Source organism: Rattus rattus, chromosome 8, assembly GCF_011064425.1.
Source record: "Rattus rattus isolate New Zealand chromosome 8, Rrattus_CSIRO_v1, whole genome shotgun sequence".
NCBI lineage: Eukaryota > Metazoa > Chordata > Mammalia > Rodentia > Muridae > Rattus > Rattus rattus.
In genome coordinates this window covers 40,450,378-40,475,356 of record NC_046161.1, presented here as the reverse complement: position 1 = coordinate 40,475,356, position 24,979 = coordinate 40,450,378, and the positions used below count along the sequence as shown (strand labels likewise).

General features: G+C 53.0%; 2 protein-coding genes across 4 annotated transcripts; both read left to right on the top strand.

The window, feature by feature from the left end:
* Positions 1 to 1,623: 1,623 nt before the first annotated feature.
* Sidt2 (SID1 transmembrane family member 2) lies at positions 1,624 to 17,507 on the top strand. Of its 3 annotated transcripts, none has more exons than XM_032909496.1 (27): positions 1,624 to 2,178; positions 3,616 to 3,737; positions 3,939 to 4,103; positions 4,187 to 4,232; positions 4,785 to 4,886; positions 4,990 to 5,073; positions 6,422 to 6,521; positions 6,714 to 6,779; positions 8,022 to 8,115; positions 8,439 to 8,491; positions 9,267 to 9,338; positions 9,487 to 9,558; positions 9,735 to 9,797; positions 10,520 to 10,638; positions 10,929 to 11,002; positions 11,091 to 11,157; positions 11,603 to 11,676; positions 11,813 to 11,936; positions 12,217 to 12,334; positions 12,725 to 12,861; positions 13,097 to 13,205; positions 13,407 to 13,483; positions 13,653 to 13,699; positions 13,939 to 14,044; positions 14,454 to 14,564; positions 15,870 to 15,983; positions 16,078 to 17,507. In XM_032909496.1, the coding sequence occupies exons 1-27, from the start codon at positions 1,996 to 1,998 to the stop codon at positions 16,138 to 16,140; spliced, it is 2,562 nt and encodes an 853-aa protein (XP_032765387.1). In that variant the 5' UTR covers positions 1,624 to 1,995; the 3' UTR covers positions 16,141 to 17,507. The 3 variants fall into 3 exon arrangements, with proteins under 3 accessions (XP_032765387.1, XP_032765388.1, XP_032765389.1); XM_032909497.1 differs by lacking the exon at positions 9,735 to 9,797 and adding an exon at positions 8,790 to 8,801 and having other exon boundaries at positions 1,628 to 2,178; XM_032909498.1 differs by lacking the exon at positions 9,735 to 9,797 and having other exon boundaries at positions 1,629 to 2,178.
* A 1,922-nt stretch (positions 17,508 to 19,429) lies between these two features.
* On the top strand, positions 19,430 to 24,956 carry Tagln (transgelin). The gene is made up of 5 exons (XM_032909508.1): positions 19,430 to 19,525; positions 23,141 to 23,332; positions 23,435 to 23,612; positions 23,980 to 24,082; positions 24,407 to 24,956. The coding sequence occupies exons 2-5, from the start codon at positions 23,153 to 23,155 to the stop codon at positions 24,549 to 24,551; spliced, it is 606 nt and encodes a 201-aa protein (XP_032765399.1). The 5' UTR covers positions 19,430 to 19,525; positions 23,141 to 23,152; the 3' UTR covers positions 24,552 to 24,956.
* Positions 24,957 to 24,979: the final 23 nt, after the last annotated feature.

Genomic DNA, 24,979 nt, shown 5'->3' with positions numbered 1-24,979 from the left:
GTGTTGAAGTCCAGCAATCAAATGCCCCTTTGTCTCTCCTAATTAACATGCCCAATTAAAACTAAACGCCTCATCCTAACACAGGGTTTCCCATTTTACCTTTATAAACCGTCATTTTTCTATGCGCCCCATTTGCCTCCTCTCTACCCAGGGGCAGTCCTTTGTCCTCAGAAATGTGCCCCTTCCCCTCTCCCTTGTTCTTTCCCCCTTCTCCCTCACCCTCAGTCTCCCTGTCTTTGTTTTGTATTCCCTGCCTTCTGTCCTCCTGTAGCAAATAAATCTTCCTTTGTGTTGGGAACTTTTGGCCTTCCAGAGCCAATGATCCTTTTCCTAACATGATTGAGCCCAAGGCCTTATATATGTGTGTGTTCTTTGTAACACCTTTATTTACTTGTGTGTATGTGTATGTTTCAGAGGTACGTGTGCTACAGCATTACAGCATGCATGTGGAGGTCAGATGACAGCTCGCAGAATCAGGTTTTTCCCTTCTTCCACCATGTGGGTCCCAGGGATGGAACTCTGGTCAGTAGGCATCACGGCAAGCAGCTGCACCCACTGAGACACCTCATTTACCCTTTGTGTGTGACGTGTGCAAGCACATGTGCTAGCTGTCTGTGGAAGCCAGAGAACAAATTTGTGGAGTTAGTTCTCTCCTACCTGGTGTAGAACTCAGGCCGGGCAAATGCCACCTCAGCTCGATTCTTGTGCATATTTTCTGTTATGTCTAAAATTTGGGTTATATTCCACTTATATAGTGTTATTCCTGAATTCCCTTAGATGCCCCTTCGACGTTATTAAGAATCTCTTTGGTTGGCTTCATAGTAGTTTCTCTAACCACCCCTTCACTGTGAACAAGCGGTTTCCTTTGAGCTTTTTCAAGATCACAGGGATGCAAATTGCTGCCCACATATTTTATTTGTATTTCTTATTTTTAGGACACATTCCTTGGAGTGGAATGACTGGGTTGAAGGATATAAAGCTCTTTTAAGCCTCTTTAAGCCAAAATATTTCCTCTAAAAGGTTTTGCCAATTGACAACTAAAGGTCAGAATCTTAACGTGGGCTTTGTTCAAACAAAGCAGCCTCTGCAGAGTAGGGACAGAGCTCATAGGTTGGAAGGCATCCTGGTTATGGTGTCCTGGTTATGGTTGTCCCCAATACAGTGAGAGGGGAGTGACGACAGCTTCGCTTCGCTCAGTGGGCAGGCGCTTCTTCGGTTTTTATGAACCAATGAGTAAAAAAAAATGAAGTTGGGGTAATGGTTTGGGGGAACAATTCCTGCTTGAGCAGAGACAATCTGTCAACAAGACCCAACACTTACTGGGCACTGTGAAACTATCCTGTAACGCCAACACCAAGCAGTAGAGGCATGAGGAGGATCAGGAGTTCAAGATTCTCCAAGCGAACATAACCAGTTCCAGGATAGCCTGGGTTATGTGAGCCTCCGTCTCAAAAAACCAAAAAACGCGGACCACAACACCAAGAGTCCAACACTTAGTTATCCTTCGTGGAAAAAAATCACTCTAGACGCCCACAGGACTGCGAGGGAAGGAGGTGGCGACGGTGCGTGGGAAGCAGTTAGACGAGGTCTGGCCCTTTAAATCCGCGTCGGTTTCCCATGACGTCAGCGGGCGGGCGCAGCCCCGCTGTTTACCGCGGCGCGGCGCCTGGTGGCCCCGAGTTCTGTGCCGCGTCCGCCGCCCTTAAAGGGCCCGCGTCCGGGAAGCCTACGGGCCAGGGCCACCGCCGCCTCGGCTCTCCGGGCGCGAGCGGACGCCGGGTCTCCAGCCGGGCTGGGCCGGGCTGGGGTTGCGGGTCGCGGTGCCGCCCACGCGAGCCGGGGTCCGCGCGAGGCCCAGGAGCGGCTCCAGGGAGGGGACGCGTCCTATCTCAGGCCGGGGTTAAAGTTCTGGTCCCGGTGAGATGCTGGAAGCTGCTGCGGCAGCCGCAACGCGCCCGGTCGCCGTCCCGTCGCCAGCCCCCGCCGCCCCGGGCCATGATCGCCTGGCGTCTGCCCTTGTGCGTGCTCCTGGTGGCCGCCGTCGAGAGCCACCTGGGGGCTCTGGGGCCCAAGAACGTCTCGCAGAAAGACGCGGAGTTTGAGCGCACCTACGCGGACGACGTCAACAGCGAGCTAGTCAACATCTACACCTTCAACCACACCGTGACCCGCAACCGGGTGAGCCTGGGACCCCACGGGCGGCGGAGAGGGTGGGCGCCCGACCTGGATTTGATGCTGCCCCTGCCCTCTCCGCCAGTCCCTGAGCCGCAATCCCCTTGCCAAGACCTGGTTTCCACCAGCATTCCCTGCAGCTCCAGCTGGGCAGTTTGGGAAGTTTCTGCCACCAGCTGTGATCAGGACTGGTCTGGTCTGCTCCGTGACCTGGCTCTGAATCTGGCAGCTCTGTGAGGTCAGGGTGAGGGGGAAATAGGTTTCCAGCCTTGCTCACTCAGACAACTCCAGATGGGGCCAACTTAGAACTGAAAAGCTCGGTCACACGTCACAGCGAGGTGAAGGAGACAGACCTCCTTGCCTCAGAAAGCCTGCTGGCCTTGTAAGTTGAGGGTGACAAGATAAGGCCCTCGAAAGCTGAGTAGCAAGAGAAAAGGGAGTTTGTTTCTAAGGCAGAACTATCTCCGACTCATTTCTCCCCAGTAGTGAAAGTAGAAGGCTGGCAGAGATGGGCCCAGGCAGGACACAGCCTGGGAGAAGCCTTGCTGCCTAGCTCTATTGCTCTTTCTCCAAGGCCGGATCTGGATTGACTGGGAAGCACTGGAGTTGAGGTGGAGTTACCTGAGGTTTTCTTTGGGAGCGAGAGGAGTTTGGTTTCTGGCAGACCATCAGGATCCATTTCCTTGACGTTTGATCTCCCTTTCAGTCAGTCCCATATCCAGGATCATCCCAGAAGTGGCACCTATCCCTTAGGGAAATGTTACCCCTAGATCTGGCTTCAGCAGCCTAATAACTCATTGCCTGCAGTTGTGACTTGTTCCCTTTTAAGCTCCCACTGTCGTGTGTCGCTTTGTCCTCAGCAAAGGGTGGGGTTGTTTTTGTTTGTTTGTTTTTTAAGAGGGGGTAGATTGAGGTTCAGATAGATGTAAGGTCACTTCACAGCTTGGCCCATGGTCAGAACTAGAGAGACATCTTGTATTTCGACACAGTTCCTTTACACCCCTCCCTGTAGGATTCTGGCCTTCAGAGTAGTAGTGGAACCGGAGCTTCTTGCTGGTTTCCTAGTTCACAGGGAAGAAAGTTGAGGGCACTTCTTGCTCTCTGGTGTTAGTGTGTGCATACAGGAACATGTGTATACAAGTATACAAGTATCCATGTGTGTGCTATCCTGGAACCTTCTAAGGTCTTTGCTGCATATCCCACTGTTGCCTGATCTCTGCCGCTCTACAAACCCGTGTCTTCCAAGGGCGAGCTTCTTCAAGCCTCAGACCTGACAGGGTCAGTCCCTTCTAGAAACACGGCCTATTTCCTCACAAGGAGAAGCACAGTGTCCTGCCTGGCCAGGAGGGATAGCCGAGGGCAGAGCTCAGCATGCAGGCTGCAGAGTCACGAGTTGGAAGAGCAGTGGGCAGAGTTTGAGTGAGGGTGCTCCCTTCTCTGCAGACCGAGGGCGTGCGAGTGTCTGTGAACGTCCTGAACAAACAGAAAGGGGCGCCTTTGCTGTTCGTGGTCCGCCAGAAGGAGGCTGTTGTGTCCTTCCAGGTGCCCCTAATCCTGCGAGGGCTGTGAGTAGGACCTGGGGGATGTAGGGAGGGGCAGCCTTGCCAGGTTTTCGGGGACCCTCACCTAGGGAACCTTTGTGTTCCTTCTCCCTTCTCCCTTCTCCCTGAGCCCAATGTCAGCCCAGAGAGTGGGAGGTATGGGGACCTGACAGGAAGACTTCAGACTGACTGGGACTAATCATGCCCCTCTGTCTTGGACCATAGATACCAGCGTAAGTACCTCTACCAAAAAGTTGAACGAACTCTGTGTCAGCCCCCCACCAAGAATGAGTCCGAGATCCAGTTTTTCTATGTGGATGTGTCTACCCTGTCACCAGTCAATACCACTTACCAGCTCCGAGTCAACCGTGTGGACAATTTCGTGCTCAGGTATTGAGAGTAGGAGGCACTGTATAGCCCCAGCTTTCTTCCCAAGGTCTGAGAGTGATCATGGGATTCTTCTTTCCTCGTAGGACTGGGGAGTTGTTTACCTTCAATACCACTGCAGCCCAGCCCCAGGTAAAATCCCTTATCAAAATGGGGTCCCTCATCCTGGTATGGTCACACATGCCTTTAATCCTAGCATTTGGGAGTCAGAGGCAGGTGGATTTTCTGAGTTCAGAGCCAGCTTGGTCTACATAGTGAGTTCTAAGCCAGCTAGGGCTACACAGAGAAACCTTGTCTCAGCAACAACAACAATAAAAGAAAATTGGGGGAGATTTAAACATGAGAGCAGAGTACTCATGGAATTGCTGGGACCAGCAAATTAACCCTGTCTCTATGGTGGGACTCTTGGAGCTCCTGTATGGATAGACAGGCAGGGGCGGTACAGTGACAGGGTCTGCTTGCCGTCTTTCCTCCCCTGCCTCTCAGGCACTGTCCTGTGTGCCCAGCTGAGCTTGCAGGATATCGGTGGTCAGGGACATGCAGGAGTGGGCGGCTCATGGTCACAGCTCTTCTCCCCAAGTAGCTTCATTTTCTGAGCCAAGAAGATTCTGAAACCTCCCTTCAGAGAGCAGAGAGAGCATCCTCCTGAGATGGCACTCTCCCTGCCCTTCCTTCTGTTCTCAGTACTTCAAATACGAGTTTCCTGATGGTGTGGACTCTGTCATTGTCAAGGTGACCTCCAAGAAGGCCTTCCCCTGCTCTGTCATCTCCATCCAGGATGTCCTGGTAAGCTGTGTGCCATTTTCTCCACCAGAAAGTCATGGGGACATTAGAAAACGGGGACAGGGCCCAGTTCCATCCATCTGCCTCTTCCTTCCTTCCTCCTCAGTGCCCAGTCTATGATCTTGACAACAATGTAGCCTTCATCGGCATGTACCAGACAATGACGAAGAAGGCAGCCATCACTGTGCAGGTAGGAAATGCACGTGCCCTTCTGGGGGACAGACGGGGCTGGCTGCTGAAGTAGATGACTTTCCACACCCTGTCCTGGTCTCTTCCCATTCCTGCCTTACGGGAGGGCTTCTTAAACGTTCACCCTTTGTGCCTGAGACACTTTTCTCCACTGAGCCCCCTCACTGGCTCTTAATTTTGTTTTTGTTTTTAACTCAGCAAGGGATTTTACTCAGCTATAACATGAAGGTACAGACCAGCTGCGCTACAAGAGAGCGGCATAGACTTACCCAGAAACCAGCCTTTTTGTTCTATAATTACCAGTGTTGAGGGTGCCACTTTCAATGTATGTTACCATGTCGCAGAAGCACATTTAGGGCCATTTTAGAAACTGTTCTCACTTCAGCAGCTCATGTGCTGTAGTAAGAATGGTATAGACCCTATGCATGGCCGCTGTGCAGGGATGATGGGCAAATTCATGAGGCGTTCTGTATTTTTTAAAAAATTGTTAAAGCATCTTTTCCTAATCCCAAGTCAACACTCCTTTAGCAGCTCAGAACGGTTGTCCAAACCAAACATCCTCACCTAACACAATCCAGGAAGACCACGGTGCACTGACTTTATCCTCACATGCTTGAGATAGGACAGGAAGATAATACCAAAAGTCTTTTTTCCGTCACTGGATGTTTCTATGAGAGCAGAAACTTGGGGTGTTCAGTAAACACACTGAGTTTCAGCATGTGCAATACTCTAGCATCCAGGCTGAGTTTCAGACAGTGTTCCTTGGCTTCATGTGCTGTGGTGGACTGTATGGTACATGTGTGTTCAGAGCCAGGGCTGAGGTCATAACACCCAGAGTGCAACATGACTGAGTGCTTTTAGAAGCACCCTGGACGCAGTGTGCATTTGAATGATTTTTGGTAGCCACGGGTTCAGGAACTTTTTACTGTTGCTTGATCTTCCACCGCCCCCACGCCCTGCTCCTGTGTAATGTGGTGTATGGGAGTGGAGCCATCTCTGGCTTGTGCCCAGGACGAGCTGTGTGGATGCATACATGGTCATTTGCTCACCAGGCTGTAGCGTCGGTGTGGGTTTAGACCCTAATCCTGACTCCTCAAGGCCTGTTTGACCAAGATAACGAACAGCAGCATCTCTCCCGGGGGTGCAGCTCGGTGGTCGAGCACCTGCCTGGCACTTGAGAGGCGATGTTTAGACCATCAGCCTCACTGAAGTGAGAGGCAGGGGATCTATGCAAGGATTACATAAAACTACATCTAGCAAGAGGCTTTGGAGCCTCTGGTCCAAAGCTCATATTCGGAAAAGGAAGGCAACAGTGATGGTCACAGCATCCTCCTCTCCTCCTCCTGCAGAGGAAAGACTTCCCCAGCAACAGTTTTTATGTGGTGGTGGTGGTGAAGACTGAGGACCAGGCCTGCGGGGGGTCCTTGCCCTTCTACCCTTTCGTGGAAGGTATGTTTCATGTACTAGCTTGGGAGGGTCAGGCCCAGAGGCTTCCCAGGAGATATAGAAGGGCCCAAGTGGCTATTGGTGGATTCATTAGGACACAAGTGTCGGGCCCTAGACTCCCCAAGGCCTAGTTCCACCAGCCCCAGCTCAGCTCCCAGCAATGACATCTTTTCCACCTTGACATTTTACTTCCAGATGAACCAGTGGATCAAGGGCACCGTCAGAAAACCCTGTCAGTGCTGGTCTCTCAGGCTGTCACATGTAAGTCTGGGCACCTGAATATGATGGGAAAAGCTTCCTGAGGCTTCCTCTCAGACCCAAGAAAGCATCTGTTCTCAGAATGGGAGGGGCAGTGAGGACCCTCCTACCCAGCAGGCACTGGGACAGCGGAAAGCAGGCTTCCAGCCAGAGAAATTCAGAAAGTGGATCCCTGTGTAATACGGGACAGGGTCCATGGCCAAACTGACAGAGCAAGTTCTCATTCACACTCTGCCTCTTAGCAGAGGAGTCTCTGTCCTCTGAGTCTGTGACAGAAATGGTAAAAGCTATGCCATTGGATACATTCTGTTGTGGGACTTAGCCCAGAGTTAGAGTACTGGGCCCCTAGTCAGTGCTGAGCAATATCTATTGAGTTTCCCAGTGGAGTCCTTTCTAAACTGTGGACTCTAAGACGAGAATGAGGAGCCGAGCGCATGGCCCACCCTCTTTAATCCCAGCCTTGGGAGGTAAAGACAAGATCAGTAGCCCAGACTCACCCTTCGTTACATAGCGAGGTCAAAGCCAGTTTGAACATGAGACCTTGTCTCAAAACAAAATAAGTAACAAGAAAAAGCAACAGGGCCTAGAGAAATGGCTCAGCTGTTAAGAACACTGGGTGATTTTTCCAGGGGAATCCAAGTATTGTCCCACAATACTCTGGTGGCAGGCTGCTCACAGATCACCTGTAACTCTGGTTCCAAGGGGTCTGATGCTTTGCCTTCCACAGGCACCTGTGGGTGGTACACATACACACATGCAGGCAGAGTTCTCACACATAAGAATAAAAGTAAATGCATCTTAAACAAGTGATTATAAACCCAGCACACACACTAAGTCAATTAATTAAAAACAGAAGAGCCACATAAGGAATTGTGCTAGAATGGGGGCTCAGTACTCAGGCCAGCTCTTAGGGAGGAGGGGGCCAGAGGGCTCTGTAGGGTACAGAGCTGGGATGAGCAAAGGCCAGGTCACTGAGGCTGTAGAGCGAACCGTCTCTGAGCTGTCGTTTGAAGTTTAAGTCAACGAGGAGTTGACTACAATTAGGAGAGAAAGCCTTAGGGACCACCATGAGCAGGTAGGCGCTTGCCAGAGTCTAGTGTGTTGAGTCATAGACGGATGTTCATCCTGGATGGACATCGCCTTCAGGGGAGGAAGAGGCAGATCGCAGAGCTCCCTGGGCATCCGGGGGCAGTGTGGGGTGGGCTGCTGTGTTCTTGCTGTACTCACCTTGTTTCCCTCCCTTAGCTGAGGCCTACGTTGGTGGGATGCTCTTTTGCCTGGGCATATTCCTGTCTTTCTACCTGCTGACTGTGCTGCTGGCCTGTTGGGAGAACTGGAGGTGAGGCGAATCTGCTGAGCTGTTCCCTGCTCTGGGGCATTGAGCAGAAGGCGTGGGAGAGAGTGTGGTGGGATCCCAGCTGGCCCCGGGCGATCTTGTTCTTGCCTCAAGGTACTACAAGACTTGTTGGGATCTATGATCCGTGAACCATGTCTTTGTAAAACAAACTCTTGCCATCTCCTCTCCTTCCCAAGCTGGGAACACCCTGTTACTCCTAGTGTGGGAGAAACCCAGACTCTGGATGGGTTAGAGGATAGAAGGAAGTTTAGCGTAGCCTAGGGCGGGTCCTCATCCTGCCTCAGCTGTCCTCTGAATTCCTGCAGGCAAAGGAAGAAGACCTTGCTGGTGGCCATAGACCGAGCCTGCCCAGAAAGCGGTATTTCCAGGGGACGGTTTAGCTGGATCTGTTGTGGGGAGATGGGAGCAGGGATGGGAAGGGGAATGGCCAGAGGAGGGCGGGTTGGTGGCCTCTTTATGTTCAGCCTAGGAGTAACACTTCACAACTGGAACCAGGCTGGGCCCTTGGCTCACCCCTCCATAGCCACCCGGAAACTGTCCTTTGCCCATACTGGTGTCTCAGGCAGTGCCACTCAGCCTCAGGTTGTTAACTTCCTTCTCTCTCTTTCTTCCATCACTTCTCTCTGCCCTCCCTCCTGCTTGGACCTCTCTCTCAGCTTCTCTCCTTGGTAAGCTCCAGGCGCTGTGGGCAGAGGAGCTGCTGTCTCCGGGAGGAATGTGGCGCACAAGCGCTTCCTAGGGAGGGGCCCGGGCACAGATACCATCTTCTTTGATGGCTTAGATGTGTTATTTCCTTGACCAGCCTCTCTCCATCTTTTTTTTTTTTTTTTTTTTATTAAAACTTTTAGACAAGATCTCATTCATAGCCCAGGGAGTGTGTGTGCCAGGCTGACCTAAACATATAGCAGTCTTCCTGTCTTAGCTACGAGAGAGTGCTAGGGTTACACACATGAGCCACCGCGTCTGGTTGTCCCCTCTTCTAGGAGGACACAGGGTGTTGCTTGAGGTGAGGCTTCGGTGGGTTTCGGGATGTTTTCTCTTACTGCTGGCATGGCTCCTGGCTGTCTTTCCCAGGCTCCCCTTTTCCCTCCCCTGGCTGTCGGCCTCCTTACGCTCACAGGCCTTCATTGCAGGTCACCCTCGGGTCTTGGCTGATTCGTTTCCTGGCAGTGCCCCCTATGAGGGTTACAACTATGGCTCCTTCGGTACGTTTCAGTCAGGGCTGTTTGCCCACGCCCAGGCACAGCTCCCTTTGGCCCCACCCCTGATGGCATGCCCTTGCAGCTGCTCCAAAGTCTTTAGGAGCAGATCTAGAGTAACTCTTGTCCTGAGGTCACTCCTTCCTGCCTGCAGAGAATGGTTCCGGATCCACTGACGGGTTGGTTGAAAGCACAGGTTCAGGGGACCTCTCCTACAGTTACCAGGGTGAGTGGGCCAGGCAGTGGGATGTGCTTCAGGGCTGCTGTTGACTAGGTGGAACTTCCTGGTGGGCGGTTGCCTCTGCCATTTGCTGGAACCAGGGAAGGGCTGCTCTTCTGCCCCCTCTTCCTCTCTTGGCTCCATGGCCTCAGTTCCCCTGTAACTTTCCCTTTCCTTTGAAGGGCACGACCAGTTCAAGCGGCGCCTTCCCTCTGGCCAGATGCGGCAGCTGTGCATTGCCATGGGTAGATGTGGGGAGGGGGTAGGGCTGCCCTGCCAATCAATTCCTGCCAGGATGGTCAATCCATGGAACTGGTTGCCTCTGGGACCAGAAAGATGCTTAGTGCATGGCTTTCCTAGCAAGTGCCACCTGTGCCAGCCCGTGGTCTTCTGAGAAAGATTGTCACTGGCCACCATCAGATGTCCCACCTTGATGTCCTCCTGTCAGTGTCCTCCCTCCCTGGTTTGCTAGCCATGGGATCCTGGGTTGGGTGTCACCTGGTCTCTAGGGGCTTGGCCAGGTGAGGTGACAGGAGGAGGCTTCTGGAGACAGGAGATGGGTGTTTTTTCCTGAAGCCCTTGCCTCTGTACTAGGGCTTTAGCTCAGGGGTGGCCATGGCATGTCTTCTCAGAACCCAACAGGACTGGGCACCTCTAATCTGCATGATTGGCCAAGTCCAATCCTGTTAGTGTGTCAGTGTCCTGGCCTGGAAGGCCTAACCCAGGGATCAGAGGCAGGAGTGGAGCAGGGCTGAAGTCACTCCTGCGCCGTGGTCCCTGGCAGAGCTCCCCAGCAGTTCTGCCGAGTTAGGCCAGTACCTGAGCCACCTGCCCCACTGCTCTGAGCTCTGGCCCACAATTTGCCTCTGCCCCATTGTTCAATAATTTTGACATTGCTTCTGATGGGTGGGGGCAGACCCAGTGTTCGTTCCTGCTGGCCCAAGCCCTTTTCCTTTGTCGCTCCTAGACCGCTCCTTTGACCCAGTGGGAGCTCGGCCACGACTGGACTCCATGAGCTCCGTGGAAGAGGATGACTATGACACACTGACTGACATCGACTCAGACAAAAACGTCATTCGAACCAAGGTGTGACATACAGGCCTGCCCTGCCCAGATGGCTCTGGAGGAAGGGACTCTGTGCAACTTCCCCAGCACCTCTGGTGCGTTTGGAAAGCAGGGGGGAAAGAGCTGAGCTGGGACAGGCAGGATAGATTCCAGGAAAAATTGGCCGGGACCCATAGAGCGGATCCTGTTGGCATACTTCAGCACAGAAGTGCGGGTCAGAGCCCTGCCCACTGAGCTGTCTAAGGGATGCCCCCTTGTCTGACTAACCTGGGTATCCAGGTTCAGAGAGGCTCACTCCTGCTTCTTCACAGCAATACCTCTGTGTGGCTGATCTGGCACGAAAGGACAAACGTGTTCTACGGAAAAAGTACCAGATTTACTTCTGGTGAGTGGGCCATACAGACCGGCACTCCCATTTCTGCATAGGGTAGCTCTTCGGCTCCTGCCAACCTTACCTCCCCCTCCCCCCTCAGGAACATAGCCACCATTGCAGTCTTCTACGCCCTTCCTGTGGTGCAGCTGGTGATCACCTACCAGACGGTGAGAGGTTGAAAGGTGGCTCTTCTTGGTCTGTAACTCTGCCTTAGTCTTCAGAGCCCCTGCAGACAGGGCGTCTGCAGTGAGCATTAGGTCATAGGTTGTGGGAACAGCTTTCAAATCCCAGTTCTGCTCTGAGCTACAGTTTCTTCATCTGCAGATTGGGGGCAGCATGAGGCTGGGGTGGGGCCTACAAAACAGGTCACAGGACTTCATAAGTGACTTCCTTCCCCTTACTGTGAGGCAAGAACTTCTGGAGTTTTCAGTCACTATATAAAGAGGACGATGGCATCCGTGCCACCTAAGGGTTGCCAGCCTGGTACCGTGTGCACACGTCAGCCATGCTGGTCCTGCCCTTGTTTTGCTAGTTGGACCCAGGGTGTGTGGCATGGGCTCCTTGCTGAGTCAGGCATGTTAATAGCTACACCCCGCCCCCATACACACACAGGTGGTGAATGTCACGGGGAACCAGGACATCTGCTACTACAACTTCCTCTGTGCCCACCCACTGGGCAACCTCAGGTGGGGACTGTGCTGGAGGCCCAGGGATGGGTAGAGTAGGCAGGGTGGGGCTTTGTGAAGCCTGCTGGGCAGAAGAAAGGAAGGAGCACAGACATGAGGGCCGTAGGCTCAGGCAAGCCTGTCTCGTCCCTTCTAGCGCCTTCAACAACATCCTCAGCAACCTGGGGTACATCCTGCTTGGTCTGCTCTTCCTGCTCATCATCCTGCAGCGGGAGATCAATCATAACCGGGCCCTGCTGAGAAATGACCTCTATGCTCTGGTAAGCCAGCCACTGCCCATCATGGCTTCCATCTGGCACACTGACCTGCGTAGTCCAACTCTGCTCCATCTAGCCCAACACTGCCCTCCCTGCCCAGGTCTGCCCTGCCCAGGTCTGCCCTGGCTCATCCTATCCTCTCTGCACAGCCTTGCACAACCCACCCTGTTACCCACTTCACCACCCCGTGCAGTCCTTCTCCTCCTCTACTCCCCTCGGGTCTCCTCTCAGGCCTTCTCTTCCCCCTCACCTGAACTTCTCTTCCTCCACTTCCTCCCCACAGGAGTGTGGGATCCCCAAACACTTTGGTCTATTTTATGCCATGGGCACAGCGTTGATGATGGAGGGGCTACTTAGTGCCTGTTACCACGTCTGCCCCAACTACACCAACTTCCAGTTCGGTGAGTGCTGCCCCTTGTGTGACTGAATCTGCTATCCTAGGTCACCAGCTGTTAGGAAGCTCTGAGGCTGGCTCCTGAGAGCAGCTTCCATTCTAGAAGATGGCTATGTTGTCTCCTTTCCAGTCATCCGTACAGAAACTCTGAGGAACTCAGAAAACGCTCCCTGACTTCAGGGTGTTCGTATACTGAGACCCTCAAACTCAGTTGTCCTTAACTTCAGGGAGCAACAGACCAGCTAACAAGTGGTACAATTCAGGGGCAGCTAAGGGGCTGGAGCGAAAGCCCTGACCCTTGAGCTTGCTGATGCATTCCAAAGCTCTGATTGTCTGCGCTGGGAGTTCTGTGTGTGGTCCCTCCGGTGTCTGCAGCTCACAGCCTGTTTCTACCCAGATACCTCGTTCATGTACATGATTGCTGGCCTCTGCATGCTGAAGCTCTACCAGAAGCGGCACCCAGATATCAACGCCAGTGCCTACAGCGCATACGCCTGCCTGGCCATTGTCATCTTCTTCTCCGTCCTGGGTGTGGTGAGGGCCTGGTCTACTCTGCACACCCCGTAGGAAAGGCACACGCACCCCCCCTTCCAAACCTCCGTCCCCATGCACTCATCCTGTCTTCAGCTGCAGAAGAGGTCCTGCTACTTCCCTAAGGGGCCATCCTGGGCCCCTGTGTAATCGGAGAGCTTGCCCTAGTAAGGGTGCAGACATAGGACATGGGGGCAGCTACCCTCTGCTTCCCTCACTCCTGTGGGCTTCCCCACAGGTTTTTGGCAAAGGGAACACAGCCTTCTGGATCGTCTTCTCAGTCATCCATATCATTTCCACGCTTCTCCTCAGCACTCAGCTGTATTACATGGGCCGCTGGAAGCTGGGTGAGAGCATGCCCAGGGCATGTATGAGGCGTGGGGGGTTGTGGGCACCTGGGCACACAGGACCTTTGATTTCTCTTTGATTCGACTGGGTTGGGTGAGCCCTGGGTGGGAAATTCAGAGTACTCTTTGGTGTTGCTGAGCGGTGCCCTCTGAAGACCCCTCTCAGCCATGCCTTGTCAGCACCACGCCTTCTCATTGCAGACTCCGGAATCTTCCGCCGCATCCTCCATGTGCTCTACACAGACTGCATCCGGCAGTGCAGCGGGCCCCTTTACACGGTACCTGCTCAGCTCCCCAACTCCTTCCTTTTCTGTCTCCCCTCCTCCCTGTGGGGTCAAGGTGTGTCAGAGAACCAGGGTGGGGTGGGTACTGGCTGACATGAACTTTCTGCCTCTTCCCTCCTATCTCTCTCTCCCTCTCAGTCCCCATGTTTCTGCTTCCCTCCAGGACCGCATGGTGCTTCTGGTCATGGGCAACATTATCAACTGGTCGCTGTGAGTGTGGCCATTGGCTGTGGAGCCAGCTGGGGACATACATAGTCGGCCAGTGGCTGACTTAAGGGCTATGGACAGTTTTGAAGCATTGAACATAAGGAATTGGGGCTAAAGACCCCTGGGCTTCTAGAACCTTCTGTGAGCCTCTGAACATAGTCCAAACCAATGATAAAGCATGGTGGAGGTGTGGGCAGAGGCGAGGCCCTCCCTCCTCCCCCAGAACCCACTCCCTCTTTCAGGGCTGCCTATGGACTCATCATGCGCCCAAATGACTTTGCCTCCTACTTGCTGGCAATTGGCATCTGCAACCTGCTGCTGTATTTTGCTTTCTACATCATTATGAAGGTGAATGGGAAAGGGTAGAGCAGCTGCTCTGTTTTATGGGGACAAGGGGGGCACTGGGAGAAAGAAAGCTTTTCTCTCCGTTTATCTATGCCGGTGCGGTTTGGGTGGTTGGGTGGTAAATACTCCTGAGAGCTGCTTGCTAGACATGTGCTCGGCCACAAGCCACGCCCCTAGTCTCAGTTCACTGTGATAGGCCTGGCCTTTGAGGACCTGGCTGTCCATGTTGTATACAATGTGAGGGAGCTCCCAGCCAGTGCTGTTGCTGGCTCAGGGCTGTGGATACGTGGACACCTAGCTCCAAGCGGGCATCAGGGTAAAGACAGAAGGCTGCCAACATGGACTTGGTTGGGCTCTGTGTGAGTTGTGACTCTGGGAGGAGCCTGGGCTGACGGCTGCAGACCTTCCCTAGCTCCGGAGCGGCGAGAGGATCAAGCTCATCCCTCTGCTCTGCATCGTGTGCACCTCCGTGGTCTGGGGCTTCGCACTCTTCTTCTTCTTCCAGGGACTCAGCACGTGGCAGGTGAGTAGTTGCCTCCAGGCCTGCAGCAAGTTCTCTACCTCGGGCCAAGCCCTCCCTGGTGACTGACTTGTCATTAGAGCCTCCTGATACTCAACATGCCAGTGTGGGAATCTGGACCTGTTACTTCAAAGGCAGCTGAGTTTCAGAGAGGCCAAGGGCCTTCCCTAGCATAGAGCTAGCCTGCGGCGGCTGTGGTTGAGAGCCAGCCACATCGGTTTCTTTACTGCCTCAAAGGACACCCGGTGTGCATCAAACTCTAAGTCTCTGAAAGAACTAAGTGTGTCTGCTGGGCATTGTGGCGCGCGCCTTTAACCTCAGCACGCAGGAGGCAGAGGCAGGCAGATCCCTGAGTCTGAGGCTTACCTTCTCTACAGAGTGAGTTTCAGGATAGCCAGATGCTACACAGAAAAACCGGGTCTTGAAAAGCAAAAACAACAAGAATAGAGTTGAACATGATGTGGCCCCTGTCTTCATGGCATTGGCCTCACAGTCTAGTTCAAGAGAGACACGGCTAGCTCATGACCAGTTTTTGTTGTTTGAAGGCCAGGGATCCAAACTGCCCTTGTACTTAGTAAGCACATGCTCTGTCGATGAGCTACATTCTCCACACCTAGTTCATGTTTGAAACCCCGACAAGCAAGTCGGGTTGCGGAGTGTGCAGAAGATGCGAGACCTCTAAGTCAGGAGGCCTGGGAGAGCTTCTTGGAGGAGGCAGGCTTTGCTCGTGGCTAGAAAGTCTCATGTATAGAGCTCTAGCACTGTCACCTGAATGACCAAGGCAGCTTTGATGTGTGAGAACACTGATTTAGGAGCTTGGCAAGGACCTAGTACTGTATGCGGTCAGCTGTGTTCTGGTCTGTGGTCTCAGCACAGACTGTACCAGACATAGGGTCAGGAAATGTTTGTGGCAGCAAGACTGTGGGTAGAGCATGGAGGATCAGAAGCATCACAACCATGACCTGTTAAAGTAGTTGGGGGAAACCTACCCTGAGGTAATTTGAGAACAAGACTAAGTCCCATGTAGGCAAAGAGCTGGGGCTTCTGGGCCCTCCTGGCCTGAGCAGAAGCTGTAATGGCAGCCTCCTCCTATGGCTATCAAGGAAAGATAAGTCTGAAGGAAGGAGGGAAGGGTGGAATCGGTGTATCTAAGAAAAGCTGTTGTTAGCTGCAGAGGGCCAGAGCAAGCCCAAACCAGACAGGACACTTTCCTGCCCCGGGACGGTGCCGGGGACCGGGTTATTGATGGGCGTGGAGCCGGTTCCTGCAGAGCAGACTCAGTAGGCTGCTGACTCTGTTCCCTGCCAGAAAACCCCCGCAGAGTCCAGGGAGCACAACCGAGACTGCATCCTCCTTGACTTCTTTGATGACCACGACATCTGGCACTTCCTGTCCTCCATTGCTATGTTTGGGTCCTTCCTGGTATGTGGGATGTGCCTGGCCTGAGGGCAGAGGGGATGGATGGTAGAGCAGACAGCCCCTCCTTTCCAGTGTCTGACCCTCCATCCACCCTTAGGTTTTATTGACGTTGGATGACGACTTGGACACTGTACAGCGGGACAAGATCTATGTCTTCTAGCAGCGTCTGAGGTCCAGGCTTCACTTCATGGGCCCAGCGCCTCTGCGTCACCTTCCAGTTGCCACAGGAGCACCAAGGGTGTGAGTCCCAGCTCTGCTACCCAGCATTGGACGTCGTGGCAAGACAGCGAGATTCCAGCTCAGGCCTGACTCAGGACAGTTACTGGTGACACTGAACCTTGCAGTTACCTCTGCTGCGGAGGAGGCCTGCTCCGCAACCCCAGACACTGGCCAAATTGCTGCTGCTTGCTTCTCAGTGTCCGGTCCTCCCCAGGACCCTGGTCTGTCCATCTGTCTTGTTTATCCACTGGCTCTCCATTTGTCCCTTTGGAGAGGAAGGCAGGAAGTCAATGTCCTGCCCCCTTCATGCCTTGCATTCTACCCATCCCTTCCCTCCTTTTGGCCTAGGACACAGTCTTTCTTCTTCCCGTGCTCTGCCCCAGGACATAGTCTGGTGCCTGATTCTCTGTCCAGCACCAGGACCTACATTCTCCCTGGGTCTGTAGCTGGCTATCACTGCCCACTCTGGCCTGCCAGGATGGATGCAGGTAGGAGACTTTGGGGGCTGGCCGGCTGGTGCCAGGCTTTCGGTGCTAAGGCCCACAAGGGGCCTAGGTACGACCCTCCTCCCTGACCTGTGCGTGGAGCTGGCTCTACAGCAGTGAGGGCCAGCCCAGGCTGAATCTTCTGATCTGGGGACTGAATTCAGAGGCCACCTCATCCTACCAGCCACTAGAATGATGCCAGCACCGGGGTTGGTGGGAAGTGGCAACTTACTGTCCTCTTCCGTACCCTCAGTCCTGCCAAGCCCCAGATGGGGGCCCCTCAGTGCCATTGACACTGCCCAAGAATGTCCAGAGGCCATGGGATGGTGCCAAGCACACAACCCCTTTTGCCTCTTTCAGGGGAGCAGGAGTCCCAGTGCCTGTCTTAGAAAGGGAGGGACATGCCAAGTCCCTGTGAGTCCTTAGTCCTGTCTCACCAAAGGACTCAGGGCTGGTTTCTGAGTTTCCGTCCAGTATTTAGCCAAGTTCTGTGTTAGTCACATAGGCCTAAGAGCCTTGACGTTTACAGAGTCACCCAGCTCTGGCCCCTGGCCACTCTGGTCCTTGGCGTTTACAGAGTCACCCAGCTCTAGGCCCCTGGCCACTCTAGTCCTTGGCTACCCTTCACTCCACCAGGTCCATTCCAGATGCCAAGAGTCCTCTCCACCATGGTTTTCTAGCTCTTGGGCTGGGAGAAGAGGCAGGTCTGGGCCTTTGTTTCTGAGCTCTGTTCTGCGTTCCTCCATGCTACGGTTGCAATTCTGTTTTCTATGAACGAGTGCATTCAATAAAGACAGCCCGACCTGGGATCTGGTCTTACTGATGGGGAGGTGCAGGAACCTCCGTGTCCCATTTATTCTGACCCTCCCTTCTTGTTTCTGTGCATGGCTACCTTGGATACCGATGTCCCTTGTTTCCACCAGAGTTTTCCTCAAAATCCTCAGACCACCCGTTAATTTCTGTAAACATTTGACCCTTGCTCCAAGCATCGCTGACGGGAGCAGGATGCTGAAAGTGTGCTTGTGCCTCCTCCCTGTGGTGTCACCCTTCAGCAAGCACCCAGCACCTGCCTGTGCCCACTATCCTTCCACCCAGCTAGGCAGATGGGTATCCAGCTCCTGCCCAGGATGCACTGAAGTGGGCAGAGTGCTTGCAGGCCAAGGTTTTAGACTGTTCAGGAACGGCTGGCAAGCAGAATCTAAGAGGAGGGAGTTTTTATTTAGATTTCCAAAAGTACAGGGTTTGGGGGTCCTGTCTAGTGAATTCAGGACATAATCAGTGGCTGGGAGTCCCCTGGACGACAAGTGCCATCTCTGGGAAACTCCAGCTTCCTGATTAATGACCCTTCCTTCAGATGCCACGAGGAGGTGCTGTAGCTCTATGCACCAGTAACTTAAATCAGGCAGACGGTAGTAGGTGGAGTTTCTGAAGCTGCACCTCTCCGGCCTGCGGCCAGTTCTGGGTGAGACTGACCCTGCCTGAAGAGCCCTTTCTTCCTCCTACTCCTTTCTCCTTCTCCCTCTATCAGGTCCCTGAAGTTCCCAGAATTGGGGGCAGAGCTCAGAGACACCACTAAAGTCTTACCTTTTAAAAAGTGACATTCAGTGAGTGAGTGAGACAGCAGCATGTGCAGGTCAGAGGAGAGCCGGTTCTGTCAACACTGTGTGTGTTCTGGGTATTGAACTCAGACCATCAGGTTTGACAGCAGTTGTCTAACCCCTGAACCTGTCCCTTCCCAGGCCCACTGCAGCTAGGTACAAAGGGGATAAGTGAGGACCTCTAGGGGTAGAATCTTTCAAGAAAAGGACTGTTTGGAAGGGAAGGGAGGAGTGACCATGTTTCCTAGTCCTCTTTCTTTTCTTTTCTTTTTTTTTTTAAGATTTATTCATTTACTATATTATAAGTACACTGTAGCTGTCTTCAGACACACCAGAAGAGGGATCAGATCTCTTTACAGATGGTTGTGAGCCACCATGTGGTTGCTGGGAAATGAACTCAGGACCTCTGGAAGAGCAGTCGGTGCTATTAACCGCTGAGCCATCTCTCTAGACGCCTAGTCCTCTTTCTTACCCTGTGTCTTCAGCTTTGCCAGGCCTTAAACATCCTCCCGTTGTCACTGTGCTCTAGATGGGGCCAGGGTTGACTTGCTCCAAGTAGAAGCTGTCCCCTACCAGTGGGCAGGAATATCCAAGTTCCGCCACTCTGAACCTCAGTTTTCACAGCTGTCAAAGGGGCTGGTAACTCCTACCTCATAACAGCTCTGAGTGTGAAAGGAAGGCCTTTGCTTAGTGCCTGGTGGGCAGCCAGGCTGCAGTGGAGACTAGTTTCCACCAACTGGATTTTAAAGCCTTTCAAAAAGGTGGTTTGCTTGTTCCCTGCAAGCTCCTAAGACGTTTTTCTGTCGGGCCAAATTCTCTAGAGCGCCTCCTCCTTTCTTTCTCATTGAAAAGCAGACCCAAGTCGGGGCAGCAAGGAAGGTTTTCGTGGTCCTGCCCATAAAAGGTTTTTCCCGCCACCCTCAGCACCGCCCCGCCCCAACCCCGCAGCATCTCTAAAGCACGCAGAGAATGTCTCCGGCTGCCCCCGACAGACTGCTCCAACTTGGTGTCTTTCCCCAAATATGGAGCCTGTGTGGAGTGAGTGGGGCGGCTGGGGCGGGTGGGATGGGGTGGGAAGCCAAGCAGACTTCCATGGGCAGGAGGGGCGCCAGCGGGCAGGGAGAGAGGTGACATCACTGCCTCGGAGGCCTTTAAACCCCTCACCCAGCCGGCGCCCCAGCCCGTCTGCACCAGCCCAGACAGCAACGCTACTCTCCTTCCAGCCCACAAACGACCAAGCCTTGTAAGTGGGAGCAACGGGAGCAGCAGGGGTGTGTGTTATTAGGCAACGCTGGGGGGCCAGCTGGGGGGTCCTCCAGTCTCCTCTAGCTTGCTGGGTGGAATTGGGTCTCTGTGTTAGAGTAGGCAAAAAGTCTGGTTAAAATGCCTAGGGTGACTTGACTGGGGCAGAAGAATCAAATGGGGGGAATTACTGGGGTGAGAGGGAGGCTTGTATTTCAGTCACTCTCCCACCTATGGGCTGCGTGTTAGACCCAAAGAGGTGCCGAATAAGGCCAAGGGACCAACTCCATCTCAGGATCTCCAAGATGAGGGTCTGAGTTCTGGAAAGCAATACCCACTGATGGTCCCCAGGGCCTATGCAACCCCCACCCCCGACAGGAGAGGACTGAAGATCTTGTTGGTAGCACCAGTGATCAAACCTCAGGGTACTATGCACGGCAGACACGCGCTCTCTCTACCACACAAGTTTAATGCTTCAGATGAGTCTGCGACAGGGCCTGCTTTTCCATGGCAGCTCTGGCCAGAGTCTGAAAATAGGAGGTCAGCCCACTGTAGGCAGATAGGTGACAGGCGGAGGAGCTTTGGAACTGAGACTGGGCAGCACTGGGGCCCCATCCCTTCCAAAGGGTGTTGGTTGTTCCCCTTGGGGCTATTTAAAGGATGTCAGTATGTAATAGGACTGCTCTTCTGGGTCCCTGGAATTTAGGTGAGGGCACTGCTGACTTGTGGGCTGGGGTGCCGCAGGCAGATATACCCTGGTTCTGCTTGTTCTTCAGAGCACCTTCTAGGTGGAGGCCCCTTTCCACTGCCTACCCTCTCCACTGACTGGAGTCATAGCCACAGGCATCCAACTGTGTATCACGTAGGTGTTCTGTACCGGAGCTTCTGTCTAGAAATACCCTGGTGGGCTGCCGAAATACCCCCTTCATATCCCTCTCCTCTCCCCGGTGCCTCTGATACCCCCCACCCCCGTGTGTGTGTGTGTCTGTGTGTGTGTGTGTGTGTGTGTGTGTGTGTGTGTGTGTGTGTGTGTAATACATTTCATCATGGCATTTGGACACATATATATCATATTTTTATTTGCTCTCCTGGCCTCTTCTCAGAGACTTCTCTGGACTTTCTACTTCATACTCCCCACTAGGAGAGACAGGGCAGAAGGGCGGTGCTGGGTGGAATAGTGAGGGGCACATGTAATCCTGAGGGCCTGCTCAGACCCAGACCTAACATGTCAGGGCTGCAGTGTGAGCTCTTGTCGCTATGGCTTGTTCTTGGTCCTGCAGTTGACTGTCTGTTCAGAACTTCCTGGAGACTGAAAAGTGCATGTGAGGACAGTCCTCTCCCATCTTTTCCTCTAGTGGTCAGGAATTGATGGCAACTGTAAGGTGCTTGAAACTGGCTGGGAGAGGGAAGTGGTAGAGACAGGCTGAGTGGAGGCTGGGAGGAAGGGGCAACACACTTACCTGGCTCCCTTTGTTTTGTGGCTCTTATGGTTCCTTGTCCCAGCAGTTCCTGGTGGGGGGCAGGCCACACAATGGGGTGTGGGAGGGACATGGCTGTTGACAACTTCCCAACAGAAACCAGGCTTTTGAGTCCTCCAGCACCAGCTGAGTGCAGATGCTCAGAAAGCCATGTGAGATTCCCCTCTCCTTCCCCTCAGGGAAGTGATGCCTCCAGGGCTGTCATTTCAACAGGTCTTCTGGTTTTTCTGTTTCTTTTTCTCTCAAAGTTGGTGCTGGGCTCAGGGAAAGCTTTGGAGAAGGGGGTAGGAACTGGAGAAGGGAAGATCAGTTTACTGTGTAAACTCACTGGTTAGAGCAGCGCCCCCTCCCCCCCATCTCAAAGAGCTCTGTGAAGGTCATGTGTGCTATAGTTCACAGACGGTCTCTTCCCAGCTTTCTGAGTAGTCGGTTAGCCCACTTCTCAAGCAGAGAGCTCATTACTGAAGAGTGTTGACAGCACAGGGGAAAGGCCATCAAGATGTTCAGAGTCTAATAGCCGGCCCGGGACCACAGCCATGTGGTAACATTCGCTCCACTCCTACCACCTCCACAGCTCTGACGTGAAGAAGGTCCCAACTTTCACGGGAAGGAGGTGGCGGAGCCTGCCAACTGCTCCATGCTCATACAATTTTTCTCCCAACCTATGACCTCTCAGAAACAGGGGTTGATTTGCAAAGTTCTTCAGACACTTCAGACAGATGACATCCCACTCAGAGTATCCCCTGACGACTGAGTCAGGCCCCAGCCATGCCTGTATCTACCCAGGGACCTACTTGCCTGCTTTGCTCCTGCAGCCTTCCTCCTCCATGTCTGGGTCCACAGAGAGCTGGTGGGCATAGATAGGCCTTTGAGGCGACAGCTGACTTACAGGCCAGGCTCCCATGCTCTGGCTGGCAGATCCTTGGCCCTGGGACATCCCTGGAAGGCTCTGACTGCATGGTTCTTCTAACTACTCGACAGCCAGAGCTGGTTGACGTGGGCACGACAGCGCTTTCATTTCAGTCTCCCTGCGAATGCAGCTGCTTTGTGAGAACCCGTGGACTCTGGTGGCTTTGTCAGGTCTTGTCAGAGCACTTTGGGGGAATGAACTTTGCTCTTCCAGCTTCTGGGTCAGAGGGTAAAGATTTGGTGGCAACTGGTAGCTAGACAAATATATTTGCTGGCTGAATGTGGGGGACAATGTGGCTTCTGGAAGACCTCACTAGTACTTTTCTGGCTAATCTTGGCAAAGAATGAATGCTCTCAATAGCCAGCAGGTGACAAAGGGCTTTAATTTCAACTACTCCAAAGTCTAAAGTAGGAATATCCCAAGTTCAAGGCCTTCCTGTATTATAAACAAGCCTGACTTTAGTAGTACACACCTTTAATTTTAGCACTCAAAAGGCAGAGGCAGGCAGATCTGTGTGAGTTGAAGGCCAGCCTAGTCTGCAGGAGAGTTCTAGGACAGCCAAGGCCACAGTTAAACCCCTTCTTGGGGAAAAAACCTAACAAAACCAGACACCCTATAAAAGGTCCAACTTCCCTCTCTATGTGCAGCCCTGGGTTCCACTGGTACTGCAGAAAGAAAGCAATGAGGAGAGGGACTGGGGAAAGGAGGGAAGAAGGGAGGTATGGCTGGCTCTAGGCCAGGGGTTGTCACAATTGTTCACAGGCCAAATGCAGCCTGGTGTCTGCTTTAATAAACAAAATGTCATTGGCACACATTGGTTATGTATCAGCTGGGCTATTTTCCCACAATAATAGAGGCCATATGGTCTGCAGAGTCTAAAATATTTACCCTGGTCTTTCACATAAAAAGTTGACAGACTCTTGCTCTGGACTGACCGATATCTAAGACCTTGTTCCTTGAGGCCCAGGTACAGAGGGCTCTCTGCAGTAAGTGGATAAAGCTGGTATAGATCATGCTGTGGTGTCCAGGGTAGCTGGGAACCCCTCAGAGGGAAAGGCCTGATTAATACACGTGAAGTAAAGCAATTCCATGGCTTTCTTCTTTTTCTTTCTTTTTTTTGGAGCTGGGGACCGAACCCAGGGCCTTGTGCTTGCTAGGCAAGCACTCTACCACTGAGCTAAATCCCCAACCCCCCTGGCTTTCTTCTTTTCTCCACACTTTGCTTTAGCTCTGCCTCAACATGGCCAACAAGGGTCCATCCTATGGCATGAGCCGTGAAGTGCAGTCCAAGATTGAGAAGAAGTATGACGAGGAGCTGGAGGAGCGGCTAGTGGAGTGGATTGTAATGCAGTGTGGCCCTGATGTGGGCCGTCCAGATCGTGGGCGCCTGGGCTTCCAGGTGTGGCTGAAGAATGGCGTGGTGAGTGGCACCCTGCGAAGGGGGTCTAGGGATGTGTATGCCACCCTACAAACTGAGACAAACCCCTGAGCTGAGTGTTCAGCTGTGTTCTGTACCTGTCAGATTCTGAGCAAGTTGGTGAACAGCCTGTACCCCGAGGGAGCCAAGCCAGTGAAGGTGCCTGAGAACCCGCCCTCCATGGTCTTCAAGCAGATGGAACAGGTGGCTCAATTCTTGAAGGCAGCTGAGGATTATGGAGTGACCAAGACTGACATGTTCCAGACTGTTGACCTCTTTGAAGGTACAGAGGAAAAAGGGCTGGTGTCAGGGGCCAGCGGAGAGTAAGATTATCAGGCGAGGAGAGGGAGTATCAAAAGCCACAACCAGTTGTTCATGTGTGCAGAGCAGGAATGGGATATGCCAAGAGAGCACAAATCAGGGGACCAGCTTGGTGGGACAGCATTTTCCTCCTATGTACAAGGGCCTATGTTGGACCCTAGAAATGTATGCATGTAAAATATATGCCACACCATACTCACTAGGGTTAGATAGGGTCTCTTGAACCCTCTTGATTTGGTGCCACTTGCTCTTGGTTTGGCCATTTCTGAGTCTGGGCAGGTATTGCCTATATGGTTCTGTAATTGGTTCCCCGGCCACTCTTCTCATAGGAAAAGATATGGCAGCAGTGCAGAGGACCGTAATGGCTTTGGGCAGTTTGGCTGTGACCAAGAACGATGGACACTACCGTGGAGATCCCAACTGGTTTATGAAGTATGTGCCCACTGGGTCTCTTTGTGGGGTTGGGGTGGCCTGGGCTGGTCAGCTGTGGTAAAGATCAGGTGTAGCAGAGCCAGAAATGTCCCAAGTAAGGGTGTTGGACTGGGGAAAATGAAGTCTTACTTCTGCACTCCTTTTTTTTTTTTTTTAACCAGCATGTGCTCCATCAGGTTCCCTAATTCCTGGGGCCAGAAAAACTCAGGGGAAAAAAAGAGAAGACAAAGAGAAGGGAAGGGAGATGGACATAGAAGTAACAGGGGTCAGGAAACGGAGAACACTAAGTTCTAGCAAGCCTTACCCTGGTTCCTTTTCTTCTAGGAAAGCCCAGGAGCATAAGAGGGAGTTCACAGACAGTCAACTGCAGGAGGGGAAGCACGTCATTGGCCTTCAAATGGGCAGCAACAGAGGGGCCTCACAGGCTGGCATGACAGGCTATGGGCGACCCCGGCAGATCATCAGTTAGAAAGGGAAGGCCAGCTCTGAGCTGCAGCATCCTGCTTAGCCTGCCTCACCCACGCCTATATAGGTTCTTAGCCCGGACAGCTTTGAGGTGTCACTGGGCAAAGATGACTGCACATGGGCAGCTCCCACCTCTCCTCAGCCTCAGCCCAGCTTCTTACCCCAGAGCCACCACTGTCCTGGCCCCTGTTCCCAGCTGTCCCCCCACCTCTACCGTTTCCCCCATCCTGGAGTAAGCAGGGAGAAGTGGGCTGAGGTAGCCTGACTGTAGGCCAGCCCACTGTCTTTGGAAGCCAATGTCCTTTGAAAGAGACCCTGCCTCTACATCTTTTTCTGGAATATTTTTTGGGTTGAAATTCAAAAAGGAAAAAAAATATATACATATACATATATCTCCATCTTTCCTCAGGCCTGGCTGGCAGTTTGGTTTGT

Bases quoted from the DNA above. Each gene is read 5' to 3' on its own strand.
- Sidt2 (XM_032909496.1), top strand. From the start codon at position 1,996: ATGATCGCCTGGCGTCTGCCCTTGTGCGTGCTCCTGGTGGCCGCCGTC. The intron at 3,738-3,938 runs GTGAGTAGGACC...CTTGGACCATAG, and splicing joins CCCCTAATCCTGCGAGGGCT to ATACCAGCGTAAGTACCTCT. The intron at 14,565-15,869 runs GTGAGTAGTTGC...GTTCCCTGCCAG, and splicing joins AGGGACTCAGCACGTGGCAG to AAAACCCCCGCAGAGTCCAG.
- Tagln (XM_032909508.1), top strand. From the start codon at position 23,153: ATGGCCAACAAGGGTCCATCCTATGGCATGAGCCGTGAAGTGCAGTCC. The intron at 23,333-23,434 runs GTGAGTGGCACC...TGTACCTGTCAG, and splicing joins TGTGGCTGAAGAATGGCGTG to ATTCTGAGCAAGTTGGTGAA. The intron at 23,613-23,979 runs GTACAGAGGAAA...CTCTTCTCATAG, and splicing joins GACTGTTGACCTCTTTGAAG to GAAAAGATATGGCAGCAGTG.